The sequence below is a fragment of the Anolis sagrei genome, chromosome 6 (assembly GCF_037176765.1).
Source record: "Anolis sagrei isolate rAnoSag1 chromosome 6, rAnoSag1.mat, whole genome shotgun sequence".
Classification (NCBI taxonomy): domain Eukaryota; kingdom Metazoa; phylum Chordata; class Lepidosauria; order Squamata; family Dactyloidae; genus Anolis; species Anolis sagrei.
The window spans coordinates 80338132-80353550 of record NC_090026.1 but is presented as its reverse complement, the minus strand read 5'-3'; the positions used below and the strand labels follow the sequence as shown (position 1 = coordinate 80353550).

Here is a 15419-nt window from a genome sequence, read left to right as displayed (position 1 = left end):
TGTGGAGAAATATCAAAATATGTCCAATCCTGTTATAGTGTACCCTGGGAATACTATAATAAATCGTTTCAACTTATTTTTTTCCTTCTCCACTCATGAACTTGCTCTGAAGTGGGAATGTGAAATGTTCCATGTGACGTACTGGAAAGCTAGACTTTCCCCAATCGTTTCTCCCATTGTCGTTCTAACAATACACGGTTGATCGTGACCAAATTTCAAGATACATGAAATGATTGTATTCTGAGAACAAGAAGTCCTGGCACTGACAAAAGAGGAAGCGGCCTTGGATTCTGTCCCAGGTGGTGCCCGGGGTCTGGCGCAAGATGCTTGGAAACTTTAGCCACAATGCTATCAGTGGCTTGAACAAAACTGAACAAACAGTGTCAGAATGCATTTGTTCCAGGCTGCATTGCCCTTGGTGCAGGAACACTCACTACACAGTTAGCATCTGGACAAATATCCTTATTCTGTAACCATTATGAATGAAGGAAAGAAGCAAGGAAGGAATTGTAGTGCCACCCCATCCCCAAAACAATTCAATGCTGACTGAGCACACTCAGGGCCCATGGAACAGTGAATTGAGGAGGGAGAAATAGTGAAAACCAAGACCCCTTCCACACAGCTGAATAAAACCCCACATTTTCTGCTTTGAACTGGAATATGTGGCAGTGTGGACTGAGATATGCCAGTTCAAAGCAGATATTATGGGATTTTCTCCTTTGATATTCTGAGTTATATGTCTGTGTGGAAGGGCCCTGAGATATGAAGTATAGAATGGAAGAGCCTGCTGGAATGGAGTTTGCTGGCTGTCATCAGCTTTAGGAAATGAAAATGCATAGATGCTTTGAAAAAAGAACTACTGTATTCTCTAGCAGTGATTGGTGCTGCAAGGAGCAGAAGTAGAGATCCATGCAGAGTCTTCTTGTAACTCTTGGTGCACCACTAATCCGTTATGGGAGGGAGCTGGATGTGTCATCCTCCTGCACCCCACACACCAGCTCTGCAGGACATTGAGAGCTGTCACAGCTGGCTGGATTTTGAGATGTGTTTGGGGAGACAGAGTGTTATGATGCCTCCATGGCTGTGTGCCTAATGCAGGATCCCTGGCAACAACTGGAGCTACTCTGCTCAACATCTCTCTCTAGTTTGCTTTAATATTTTCTGTCTTACTCAACTGCCGAGTATGCCTGCCCTGTTTGACACAAGTCTGCCCACGCGACGCAGGTGAACATAGCATTGGATGAAACATGCAGAATAATCACAGGATGTCTCAAACCTACACCTGTTGATAAACTCTACAAACTAGCTGGCATTGCCCCCCCCCCCTCCCCGGATGTGGGATAAGAAGTTGCTGCTGACTGTGAGAGAAATAAGGTTGAACACTGAAAGGCATCCACTGAATGGCTATCAGCCTTCTCCCAGTAGACTCAAATCAAGGAAAAGCTTCATGAGAACCACCACTCCTCTTAATGTTCCCCCAGCAACAGCATGAGCATCTCTCTTGGCAGCAAAATCAGGCTATTCCCACTGGATACCCCCCCCCCCCCAACGAAGGTCTTCTTCCACGGGCAAACCAAGAATGGGCAACTTGGAAGTCCCTGAACAGACTCAGAAGAGGAGTGGGCAGATCAAAAGACAGCCTGGCAAAATGGCACTACCTAAAAGAATCCTCCACCTTGTGCGACTGTGGAGCAGAACAAACAACTCCGCATCTGTATGCTTGCCACAATGCCCTGCCTCACGCACAGAGGAAGAATTGTTGGAGGCTACAGACAATGTGGTCGCTGTTGCCCATTTTTGGTCAAAAAATATTTAGCCGCTTGTACAGCCTCTATTTGTATCAGTCTCATATTTATTTATGCAATGCTTTTGATACGAAATAAAATAAATATTTTCTGTAACAGATCTGGAATTGTGAGTTCATAGGTCACCATGTGATAACCGTATCTGTCTGGAAGGTCACAGGTCATCACATGATAGCATTTTTTCTGTCTGGAAATTTCCTTTATCAACCCATGTGAGCTCTCTGAAAGATCTTTGTCTGGTTTGCAGTAAAGCATCAAGGACTTCTGACCTTGATTGTTTTAAACATAGAATCAAAAAAATGTTCCCTTCTCCCAGCTTGACACCCCAGCATAACTCTCAAATGAAATCTTGTGGTAACCAATAGCAGATTTGTGTGTAACTCAGTTCTTTAACGGATTGTATGTGTTTGACCTGCGGCTGTCATTGTTAAATCTTGAGGTTATACTAAAACAAAATCAGACCCAGCCCTATTCTTAGATCCAAATGATTTTCTGTGGGTTTCAGAACTCTTCATCCTTCAACTACACTCCAGACACCTCCCAAAAACTAAATAAATAAATAAATAGAAGAAAAACTTCTTTGTGCATGTTGACATGCCTTAGGCATGCAGGTGGGGTTCCTTGGATCTCAGCTTCAATAGATAAAATCTTATTATTTCAACTGAATGCTGGAATTTCAACAAAATGTGCTTTAACGCAACAGTATTCATGGCAGCTCTGCACAGGTCCTGCCAGCAGTTGTTGGCTTTTTAAAAACATTCTTTTCTAGACAGGACAAAGCTGCATCGGAAAAATAAAACATTAAGTAACCCAAAAAAAAACCCTCCTCATGCCTCTAATGACAGAACTATCTTGTGACTGAAACTCTTTTTTGTTTCCCCAACTAGGCTCACAAAGAATGACTTTGATGACGAAGCGGCAGAGTGCTTTGCCGAAATGCTAAAGGTCAACAAGAGATTGGGCCATCTGTGGTGAGTTATGGTGGCTCCTGAAGCCAGAGCTCTTAGTCATTCCCTCGGTCTGTGAATCCTATACTGGGCATTGTAAACATTCTGCACAAGGACCTGGGCCCGCATTTGCCTCATTTGGACAGAAGGTCATCTCAAGCATCAGATCATCTGATTCAGACTGACTAATATTTGGAGTGTGTGCAGAGGTAACTAAGCGCCATAGGAGAACTCAACCCCTATAGGCTGCTCCACCTCTTAAGAATGTGGTTTTCCTGCATTTTTTTTCCAAATCAAAGTTTATTTGGGGTTGTCAAACACACACACACACCAAGGCAGTGCCCTTTAGAGAAGAATTACCACTTTTGGATATGCATCGGTTTCCTATTTTTGGATATAACTTTTCCAAATTCCATTTTCAAATGTTAGGGAAGATGTATAGAGGGGAGTGAAAGCCTCCAAAATTACTTTGGGGTAGGTATAACCTGTGAGCTGCCTGTTTCCTGCCCTTAAACTATGGGTTTGAATGAGTGGTTGTACCCTTTGCTGTATTGACTAGGATGGGGCAAGAAATAAAGTCAGATATGCATGGCTTTTGTTCCTATATGTTGAATTTCAATCCAGATAATTATATGATCAAAGGGATATTTTTTGTTATGTGCCTTCAAGTCACCCTGACTTACAGCAACCCTACTATAGGCTTTTCTCAGCAAAATTCATGGGAGGTTTGCTATTGCCTTCCTCTAAGCATGAGAAAGTGTGACTTGCCCAAAGTCACTTTCTAGATTTCTGTGGTCTCCCAGAGTCCTAGCTCAACAATTAAACCACTAAACCAGTGGTTCTCGACCTGTGGGTCCCCAGGTGTTTTGGCCTACAACTTACTAGCTGTTGACTAGTTTTGGCCATCTGGGAGTTGAAGGCCAAAACATCTGGGAACCAACAGGTTGAGAAACACTGCACTAAACCAAGCTGGTTATGAAAAGGAATATTTTGCTCTTCTTGCATTGATACTTGATGACCTTGAACCTATAATTTTGGGGCATTTTTTTGTCTCTTCGCCACAGATTAGTTAACAATAGTGAAAAATATGTTTTCAGCTCATTTACTTGGCAGATAGTTCTGCCTCATATCTGTATCAGTGCTTGTGTTGTTTGTTTTTATATCTTTCTAGCCTGCCTCTTAATCTAAGCAGGTCTCTCCAAGCATCTTATACAAACAAACACCATAATAGAAAATGTGAAAACCACATAAAATCAACTCCAATCAAAACAAGCATTTAGCAAATTGTAAATGCTGCATGTGAAGCAGAAATGAATAGCAGAAAAATATATTAATTTACCACAGGTTGGAATTAAACATGGTCGCATTTAGAGTAGGCCGAAGGGACAGGATCCTGTGTAGCACCAGTGGAGTATAAAGTTTCTTTGGGATGTCAACCAAACAAGCAGGAGCTCTGAATGAAGGATGTGTTATGACATACAGGTATATCAGATATCTCCTTATGCAATCTTGTAAAAGGTAGGGATCACTGGTGTAATCCAGCAATATATATCTATTGTACTGATGTGATGCCCCAGTAGGTTTCCAGTCTTTCTTGAAGATTAGTCTGCTCTAAGTATGACTAAGGCCCCTTCCACACAACTGAATAAAATCCCAAATTATCTGCTTTGAACTGAAATCTATGGCAGTGTAGACTCAGATATCCCAGTTAAAAGCAGATATTGTGGGATTTTCTACCACATGTTCTGCATTATATATCTGTATGGAAGGGCCTTGACTCCAGCCCATACACATGCACTGCATTTCTGCCAGGGCAATCAAATTGAGTAATGCTATGCATCAGGGTGCACATTGGGAGTGGGAAGAGGGCAGAAGGCAACTCCAAGGTACTAGCTTCTATAGTATTAAATAATGAAATTCGCAGACTCACTTGAATTGTGGTAATGGAGAAGAACTCTACAGATACCAAAGACCAGAGGTCCCCAAACTAATGGCTCGCAGGCCACATGCGGCCCTCCAAGGTCATTCACCTGCACCTCACCCTAATCTTTAGACTTAGGATCACCCTAAGTGAAATGACTTGAAGACACATAACAACAACAATCCTCATTGACTCATCTCATCAGCCAAAAAGTAGGCCAATATTTCCCATTGAAATACTGATATGTTTATGTTGGTTAAAATTGTTCTTCATTTTTCATATTGCATTGTTTTTTCATATATTTGTTTGCACTACAAATAAGATATGTGCAGTGTGCATAGGAATTAGTTCAATTTTTTTTCAAACGATAGTCTGCCCCTCCCCCGAACAGTTTGAGGGGCCATGAACTGGCCCTCAGCTTTAAAAGTTTGAGGATCGCTGCCAAAGATCAATGAATTTGTCCAGCAGCAAATCAAGCCTGAACTCTCATGAAAGGACTGAGCTGAGGCTATTGAACTTGGGACATGATTAAATGCTACGACTGGAAAAAATAATGTCTGGTAAATTGGCGGCAGTAGGAAAATATGAAAAGCACATTGCCAGTATCTCAATTGAGGTTGTGCCCTAAGTTTGCAAGACCAGAGCAGGACTGCTGATGACCAGAACTCAGGGTGATCTCTCATTTGTAAGACTGTCATGAATCAAAGCCAATTTAAGAACAAATAGCAATTACTCATATACTGACATCTTGTCCAATGTATCTACATGAGAAGGTTTATATTGGTGGTTCCCAACCTGTGGTCCATGGACCACCAATGATCCGCAAGAACTAAAATATGGTCTGCAGACTCACTGTTACTACACTGTTGCAATGAAAGCGACTGGTCTCACGAAACCCAAGGCTTATTAAATAAGATTTTCTGTGGGCAACCAGAACATACTGGATGGCATATGTTCTGTATCAGAAACTAGAGCTGATGTGGTCTACCCAATGCAATTTTCTGAATCAGCACCCCAAATAATCAAACTGAATCTAAAGCTGATCCAAAACTGATTCACAACCCTTTTGGTACTAATGTTGGAGAGTGGTCCCTGGTCAAAGTGGTCCCTGGTCAAAAAAAGGTTGGGAACCACTGGGTTGTACCAAAGTGCTCCACAACAACATATGGTCCAGCCACACCCCACACCCCCCAATATCCCACCTGTTCAGATGTAGTGGGAATGGGTTCTGCATGCACAGAGGTGTACAAGCATAGACCCCTCCCCCCCCCCCCCCGCCACCTGAAAGGGAGGCCTTCAGACAATCAAGATTCCTCACCTATGGGAGACACCTATGTGTATCCACATGCAAATGTATGGACACAACCGTGTGGTCAGCTAGGGCTCAGTTAGTCTATGTCATTGAGAAACAGTTATCCAGCACCTCAATTTCGTGCATTCTTTTAAGTTGTGTGAATGGAGATACTAATAGGCCTGAAAAATATATTTCTGAAGGGGAGCTGATAATAACAACAACACTTTATTTATATTCCGTTCTATCTCTCCAAGAGGACTTAAAGCGGATTACAACATACACAGATAGGCAATGCCTTTAATACAATGAAATAACAATGACACACAAATACACAGAACAAAGGTAAAGGCTTCTCCTTTCATCTTTGGCTTCTGGAGGCGGTGCTCACTTCTAGTCATGGTGAGGTGCTCTTTTTCCATTTCCAAGCTGCGGAGCCTGTTGTCTGTAGACACTTCCTGGTTCTGTTGCCAGCATGTCTGCATGGGCGTCTTTATTACCTTTCCTCCGAGGTGGAACATATTGATCTCACATTTGAATGTTTTCAAACTGCTAGGTTGGCAGGAGCTAGGGCTAACAGCAGAAGCTCACCCCGACCCACGGATTTGAACTGCCAACCTTTAAATCAGCAGATTTAACAGTTCAATGGTTTAACCCATTGCACCACCGTGGCCCCTTGTAATAGCAGAGGGTTTTGTTATTTCACCTCTGCCTCTAACACAACCCTAAAGAGACGGAGCATTTTTGAACAGCAGTGTGACAAAGCCTGCACCCTGTCCACAGACTGACCTCAAACAACATCTATGGAATTTCATCAGTGCCCTGAAGCCAATGAATATAATAAGAAGAGATTTGCTGAATCAGACCAATTTAGTCTTGCAACCTGTTTCCCAAGAGGCCAGGGTTACATCATAACTTGTTCTTTAAAGTTTCCAAAACAGTTAGCTATGTTGAGCTGAGTTGCCATATGGAAAACCTTTATGACTAAAGATTTGTCTAGAAAACCTATTTCCTGTTTACCTAAAGTGTCTCACTATTGCACGTCATACTTTTGTTTGCTATGGGGTTAAAACACTTGAAGGCCACCTGTGTGCTGATGTGCATTTTGTATTTTTAAACTTCATATTCTAAGATGGCTTTCTGTCCAGCCAAAAAGATTACTGCATAAACCTGTTGTACATGTACTGTCCCTCATCCCTTAAATAGGAGAATGTATTGAATTACAAGAAGAACATGGGAGACACTGCTATCACTCAGCGGAGCTGTCTGGGCTGATTTTCAACCATTATGTCAACAGTGATAATTCTCTTAACTGGAGAGTGCATTTGCTTATATACATGAGATTCTAGCTTGGCTTGGTTTCCTCAGAAGGGCCTCTCTGTCTTTTCTAGTCTAAAGAGAATAATTCTGTTCTGTTTTTTTTTCCTTGTGGCACACAGCCCACCAATGCAAATAGGATCAGAGTCAGTCTTGTCTATTTCCAGTAAGCACTGTTCCTCTTTTTTGAGTCACAAAACTTAGCTGATACGAAGCCACAACTCTTTAAAGGTTTCCTCATTTTTAATTCTGCTACTTTGACATCTCTGTGGCTAGTCTAGAAGGCCATAAAATTCCCACTCTTGTTCAAGGCGTAGAGCACCCAGTGTGTTTTTGAAACCCTCAGACCAACAGTCTCTCTTCCTTCCCAAATAAAGAATAATAAGGAATTACTGCTCCTAACAGCCTCCAGAAACAGCTATTCTTCTCTAAAGCAAGATGTCTATGTGGGGTGGCTTTTCTCTTCCACTCTTATCAGAGTAGAAGTGAATTTCTGGTCCTTGCATATTTTGGGAGGAAATACAAACTGTACTTTTGGAAGAGGTATAGTCATAGGGCACTTCCAGACAGCACTAAATCACGGGTTTTAAACAGTGGTAAAAAAAAAATCCTGGGACCTCAGAAGAGGCCCACATACAAACCTGTTGGTCCCGGAATTTCTGCCGCCATTGTCCAGACTTTAGGCTTTGTTGCAAGATTTGCAAGATGGCCACTGCAGGACTTTTGACAAAAACTTCTGCTTTAAAAAAAAAAAAACACCTCAAGATGCTGATATGCAGATGTGCAAAGAATCACTGCAGCAAATCACTGCAAAAGCTTCGTTCTTTGTCCTGGCCAGAAAAACTCTGCCCTCCAACAGTTTCATGAAGTTTATGGCATACAAACAAAGTTTTCGTGTTCTGCTCAACAGTCACCTTCTTTTTAGAAACCGACCAATCAGAAACAAACATGTAAAACCCAGGAACAAAGCTAGAGAAAAAATCCCGTGATTTCTGATTGCAGGACTATACAGACATTCGAAGATGCCGATATTCTCAAAATCGCGATATTCCCGCACCTGAAAATCTCGCATTGTTTGCCTTTTGTAGAGATTGCTTCCGCGTTTACAGGGAATGGGGTCTAGCCACCCTCCTGTTTGCTGCGGAAGCTAATGGGACAAAGGTACTGTTTGGACCGATCCTCAGGTGTGTCTGGAGGTGAGAAAACTAATAATAATAATAATAATAATAATAATAATAATAGAAGAAGAAAAACAACTGGGAAAGTTGACACGATACAAGGATTTAAAGATCAAACTACAAAGACTCTGGTACAAGCCAGTAAAGGTGGTCCCAGTGGTGATCGGCACACTGGGCAGTGCCTAAAAACCTTGGCCTGCACTTAAACACAATCAGTGCTGACAAAATTACCATCTGTCAGCTGCAAAAGGCCACCCTACTGGGATCTGCATGCATTATTCACCGATACATTACACAGTCCTAGACACTTTTGCTCTCAAAAACAATACAAATATAGATATGCTGGAGACCCCCCTGATTAATCAGATATCACATTTATTTATCGTGTCAGGAGCAAACCAAACAGTTGTATTGCATTTTTAAAAAACAAACAAAACACAAAGTTTGCAAGCTTGGTAGTTGATTAAATGTTCTTTGACCAGTAGCTGGCCACTTGGAGTGCCTCTGGTGTTACTATAAGAAGGTCCTCCATTGTGCATGTAGCAGGGCTCAGGTTGCATCGCAGCAGTTGGTCTGTAGTTTGCTCTTCTCCTCACTCGCATGTCGTGGATTCCACTTTGTAGCCCCATTTCTTAAGGTTGGCTCTGTATCTCATGGTGCCAGAGCACAGTCTGTTCAGCGCCTTCCAAGTCGCCCAGTTTTCTGTGTGCCCAGGAGGGAGTCTCTCATTGGGTATCAGCCATTGATTGAGGTTCTGGGTTTGAGCCTGCCACTTTTGGACTTCCACTTGCTGAGGTGTTCCAGCAAGTGTCTCTGTAGATCTTAGAAAACTATTTCTTGATTTAAGTCGTTGATGTGCTGGCTGATACCCAAACAAGGGATGTGCTGGAGATGTCACTGCCTTGGTCCTTTCACTATTGGCTGCTACTTCCCAGCAGATGTCAGGTGGTGCAATAACTGGCTAAATAGTGTAATTTCTCCAGTGGTGTAGGGCGCAGACACCCCGTGATAATGCGGCATGTCTCATTTAGAGCCACATCCACTGTTTTAGCGTGGTGAGATGTGTTCCACACTGGGCAGCATACTAGCATAGCCCAAGTATCACATTGAAATATCAACAATGTTTCAAAGCAAGCAAAGGCAAGATCAAATCAAGTGACACAGACTTGATTTCATTCCTTGCAGTGTTTGGTCTTCTCTCAGTGGAGCTGTGCCATTTGAAAGTGGTGAGCAAATGTATGGATCTCCAATGCTACTCTGAATATATTTGATTTTCTTTGTTTTTGGATGTTATGTGGGATGAGCCTGGTTAGAATTTGAAGATCACCAGGGAACAGCAGGAATCTCTCAATGCTGCAGAAAACCATGTCAGATCAGTTGCCAGGCTTAGCGCAAGGCTGGCTGGACCAGTGAACTGGCTAAGTATTAAGACAGCTTCCTAATTGCCTTCCTCCAGCGGTAGGCAGGATCCAGCCTGAAAAATCCCCCAGACAGCTGCTTTCCTCCGATCAGAGACCATCTGTGTGGTCAATTGTGCCATTCAGCTCAATCAACCTGAAAGATGCCCATGCACTTTAGAGTGAAGAGGCTTGGAGCCTCTTGGCCGCACTTCTATGGCGGGGATTGTCTGATGCCAAAGAGGGCAGCCATGCAGATGGAAATCAGAAACCACCCGTTCCTGGCCAGCCGCCAGCCTTGTTCAGCAAAAGAAGTGTTGATTTTCCATCTCAGCCACACCGAGCTCCAGCCAAGTGCGTGACAGACGGGATGCTGCAAAGCAGGCGTAAACATAAGAATTTATCCAGTTGCAAAGTGCTTTTCTTTCTCTTCACTCTTCTTTCTTTCTTTCTTTTTTCAAAAGGCTTATCCAGAATCAGATTACTGCGAGAGGAGCCAAGTGTCTAGCTGACGCTCTCCAGGACAATACAGCTATTAAAGAAGTCTGGTAAGGACAGCCTGGTAGCTTTCCAACATGTGACAGCCACATTCGGAGAGCCCGCTGAGCTTTCAGCCACTTACTTTCAGGCAGATTCGGAGCACATGGAACAAGTGTCCTGAAAAAATATTAAGAAGGAGCATGCCAGTGTTTTCAGGACCATCTCACCCATTGGATCACCCTACACTGACTGGTTGCCCTCCAGATGAATCAGATTATTTATGTATTTATTTATTTAGCAGCATTTATATCATACTCTTCTCACCCCGAAGGGGACTCAGAGCGGCCTACAAGATATATATACATACAATATTGTATGTTATTAGCATAGTACAATATCAGTATTAAAAATTACTATATTGTACTATACCATTGTATTGTAATATTATTAATACTATAAGCTGGTCTGAGTCCCTCTACGGAGGTGAGAAGATCAGGATATAAAAGTTTTAAATAAATAAATAATAATAAATATTAGTAATATTACATGTAATATAAATATATCATTACAATGTCATATTATTATTTGAAACACAAGATGAGTCCACAGCAGACACTCTGCTGGCCATTGTGTTGGATCACACGTTAGACACTTCCCAAGTATCTAGGACTGTGTGATGTATCGGCGAATAATGTGTTCAGATCCCAGCCTTCTGCAGCTGGCAGATGGTAATTTTGTCAGTAGCGATTGTGTTTAAGTGCAGGCCAAGGTCTTTAGGCACTGCACCCAGTACCATATTATTATTATTATTATTATTATTATTATTATTATTATTATTATTATCGATATCATTTTATATCATATTATATTACTATATTATTATTATTATTATAACATATCATATTGTTATTATATTGCATTACATTATACTATTAGAAATATTATATGTATATACAATATATTATATTTTAAGCAAGGTGGAGCTGTCCCCTGCCCCCCCCCCCCCTTCACTCTGGCCCAGAACGGCAGTTGGTGCTGGGGGAAGGGTCCCCAGCTAATGACATTATTACTCCTATCATCTTCCACCAGTATGGGATAATGTGCGTCAGTATCCTATTGCATCTGGAAGGAATTTAGAGAGGCTGTAATAATATGAAGGCAAAGGCAGATGCCATTCAGATGTTGTTTGACTCCAGTTCCCAGCATTCTTCACCATTGCCTGTGCTGGCTCGAGCTGCTATCACTTTCAGCCCAACATAATATAGAATGTGTTGTTGAAGGCTTTCAGGGCTGGAATCACTAGGTTGTTGTGAGATTTCTGGGCTGTATGGCCATATTCCAGAAGCATTCTCTCCTGACATTTCAACCACATCTATGGCAGGCATCCTCAGAGGTTGTGAGGTCTGTTGGAAACTAAGCAAGTAAGGTTTATATATCTATGGAATGTCCAGGGTGGGAGAAAGAACTCTTGTCTGTTGGAGGCAAGTGTGAATGTTGCAGTTGGCCACCTTGATTAGCTTTAAATGGCCTTGCAGCTTCAAAGCCTGGCTGCTTCCTGTCAGGGGGAATCTTTTGTTGGGAGATGTTAGTTCACCCTGATTGTTTCCTGTATGGAATGCCCCTGTTTTTGAATGTTGCACTTTGTTTACTGTCTAGATTTTAGAGGGTTTTTTTAAATACTGGTAGCCAGATTTTGGTCATTTTCATGGTTTTGTTCATTTTCATGGTTCAACAGAAAGGAGAAAAGGATGAAAATGGACAACATCTGGCTACCAGTGTTTAAAACCTCTAACATCAGGACAGTGAAAAAAAGAGCAACACTCAAAGACAGAGGAATTCTAGACAGGCTGGATGGCCATCTGTCGGGGGTGCTTTGAATGCAATTTTCTTGCTTCTGGGCAGGGGGTTGGACTGGATGGCCCATGAGGTCTCTTCCAACTCTAGGATTCTATGATTCTAGGAAACAATCAATGCCAGCTAACACCTCCCAACAAATAATTTCCACAGGCAGGGAAGCAACCAGGCTTTGAAGCTGCTAGGTCATTCAATGCTAATCAAGGTGGCCAGTTGCAACATTCACACTTGCTTCTTTCTCCCACCCCGGACATTCCACAGAGACATAAACCTCATTTGCCTATTTTCCAGTAAACCTCACAACCTCTGAGGATGCCTGCCATAGATGTGGTTGAAATGTCAGGAGAGAATGCTTCTGGAACATCGCCATACAGCCGGGAAAACTCACAGCAGCTCAGTGATTCCAGCCATGAAAGTCTTCAACAACATATCCGAAGGTTGTTGCTAGCCTGCCATGAGCAGCGGGTGGAAAGTTCTGAGATTTTTGCACAGTCCTTAAATTTCTCACACACCAGGGATTACCTCTGCCTCTCCTTCCCAAAACAAACAGGCAGTGGGGAGGGCTCCCGAAAAGGAAAAACACACAGCTGACCCTGCTGAAACAGCGGCTTCATTTTTAATTTCTTTTCCCCCTTCTCACTCCCCTACAGCTTAAATGGAAACCCAATAAGCCAAGAGGAGGCAAAAGCCTTTGAAAATGAAAAGAGACTCATTTGCTTTTGAGAAACTTCTTTCCGGGTTGGACGGCTGTCGGGATGCCAAGGCTTATTTCAGCAGCCGCTGGAGCCAGAACGACTCCCAAAATCTGAACGGGATGTGCACTTGACTACAGAAGCATGCCTTTGACTTGTGGTAGAAGCGTGCCTTTAACTTGTGCCTTTGAACATTGCAGTCTCTCCTGGCTGCTTTTGTGGCATTTCGGATCACAAGCGTGAAAAAAGACATTATCTTAACCATTAACCATATATTTACTCCAATTTAAAGAATGTGTGTGAGGAGGGGGCAGGAGGGAACTTCCAGCTGTTGGGATCTTCATTTTTGAACTGGAACTGTTAGCATTAAAAAAAAATGGGCCAAAGCATTCACCCTGAGTACCATAACCGAATGAGTGTCACAATCTTCCACAATCTATTTTTGGTTCTCTTCTTTACTTTCATCTCCTTTCTTCTATGCTTACTTACTTAGGCGATCCCTTGTAGCCCAAGGATGATGGTCCTCCAAGTGTAGTGTCTTGGCGGTGGGTCAGTAGGTGGCTATGGAGCTCTGAGTTGCCTTCGGGCTGAAATGGGTGGGATAAAAATGACGTAAATAAATAAATAATAAATATTCTTGATCCGCAGTGAAGACATTGGTTTCCAAGTGGAAGGCAGTCCTGGTCAGGGTTGGCTTGACACATTTTCCTCTTCACACCTTTTCCCCTTTCACCCTCCATTCATGCATCTTTGAATTCTGCAGCACTGCTGGTCACAGCTGACCTCCAGTTAGAGCTCTCAAGGGCTAGGGCTTCCCAGTTCTCTGTGTCTATGCCAGAGTTTTTAAGGTTGGCTTTGAGCCCATCTTTAAATCTCTTTTCCTGTCCACCAACATTATGTTTCCCATGCTTGAGTTGGGAGTATAGTAACTGCTTTGGAAGACAATGATCAGGCATTCAGACAACGTGGCCAGTCCAGTGGAGTTGATGGCGTAAGAGCATTGCTTCAATGCTGGTGGTTTTTGCTTCTTCCAGCGCACTGACATTTGTTTGCCTGTCTTCCCAAGAGATTTGCAGGATTTTTCGGAGGCAACGCTGATGGAATTGTTCCAGGAATGTAATGTCTGTAGACAGTCCACATTTTGCAGGCGTATGGCAAGGTTGGGAGGACAATGGCTTTATAAACAAGTACCTTGGTCTCCCTATGGATGTCCCGGTTCTCAAACACTCTCTGCTTCATTTGGAAAAATGCTGCACTTGCAGAGCTCAGGCGGTGTTGTATTTCAGTGTCAATGTTGATTTTGGTGGAGAGGTGGCTGCCAAGGTAGCGGAAATGGTCAACATTTTCTCATGTTACACCATTAAGCTGTATTTCTGGCATTGCAACGGGATTGGCTGGTGACTTCTGGAAGAACACTTTTCTTCTTTTCTATACTCTAGTTTGCTTTGTTGTTGCCAGTGCTAAAAATTTAGGAGCCTGTCATCTTTTCTTATCTACAGAAAATCACCTATAGATCTCTCAGTAGATCCCAGACTACCTCCACCCATCCAAAGATCATCCCCATCTGGCACAGTATTGTTTCCTTTTCCCAACAGCAAATCTACAAGAGGACTTTTCCTCTCCAGCACTGCCTGCCATTGTTTGGGGTTGAACCCGGGGGGTTCAGCATACAAATCAAGTTCTTCTCTATGGCTGAGCTGTAACCCTGAACCACCAAACCACATTTTGGGGTCTGTTTTATGCGCACAGATGTAAATCAGTTGCTCTTTAGCCTATCAGAGGACAAGCCAGGTAACAGTGGTTGGTTGAACATTCACAAGGCAACAGCCGGGCTGCCTACTGTTTTATTAAGAGAGCTGGCTTTACCTAGGTGTGCACCATCTGTTTCCAATCCCTTTGTCTTTTTCTTGCCATCAGCAGTGATACCTTGGTTTGATTTGTACAGACGGATTACGTCAACACTTGATTTCTCTCTGAGCTCCTGTTGACATTTACACAAGATGGGGGCAAAGTCTGAACCGAAGAAGAGCATTTGGTAGAAAAACAGTGTGGTTGCTATTTGAACATTATAGTTTGAATGGCTTGGTAGATACAGGAAAAGTCTGCAATTCTAGGTACACATAAGAAAGTGATGGTCCTCTGCCATCAGCTCCGCTGGACTGGCCACGTTGTCCAGATGCCCGACCACCGTCTCCCAAAGCAGTTGGTCTACTTCGAACTCAAGAACGGAAAACAGGATGTTGGTGGATAGGAAAAGAGATTTAAAGATGGGCTCAAAGCCAACCTTAAAAATTCTGGCATAGACACTGAGAACTGGGAAGCCCTGGCCCTTGAGTGCTCCAGCTGGAGGTCAGCTGTGACCAGCAGTGCTGCAGAATTTGAAGAGGCACAAATGGAAGGCGAAAGAGAGAAATGTGCCAAGAGGAAGGCACATCAAGCCAACCTCAACCGAGACCGCCTGGAATCTGTGGCTACAAAGGGCCAACTGTATTAAAGAACTGCAAGGAATAGGATAATTAATATGAAGACCATAGCAG

General features: G+C 42.9%; 1 protein-coding gene across 2 annotated transcripts in view; it reads left to right on the top strand.

The window, feature by feature from the left end:
• Positions 1 to 13268, top strand: part of NOD1 (nucleotide binding oligomerization domain containing 1) — a 45778-nt gene extending 32510 nt beyond the window's left edge. For both annotated transcript variants that reach the window (XM_060781840.2, XM_067470215.1), the window contains 3 exons: positions 2693 to 2776; positions 10321 to 10404; positions 12841 to 13268. In XM_060781840.2, coding sequence (XP_060637823.2) covers positions 2693 to 2776; positions 10321 to 10404; positions 12841 to 12913 — 241 coding nt within the window. In that variant the 3' untranslated portion in view covers positions 12914 to 13268. The remainder of the gene's footprint in view (positions 1 to 2692; positions 2777 to 10320; positions 10405 to 12840) is intronic.
• Positions 13269 to 15419: the final 2151 nt, after the last annotated feature.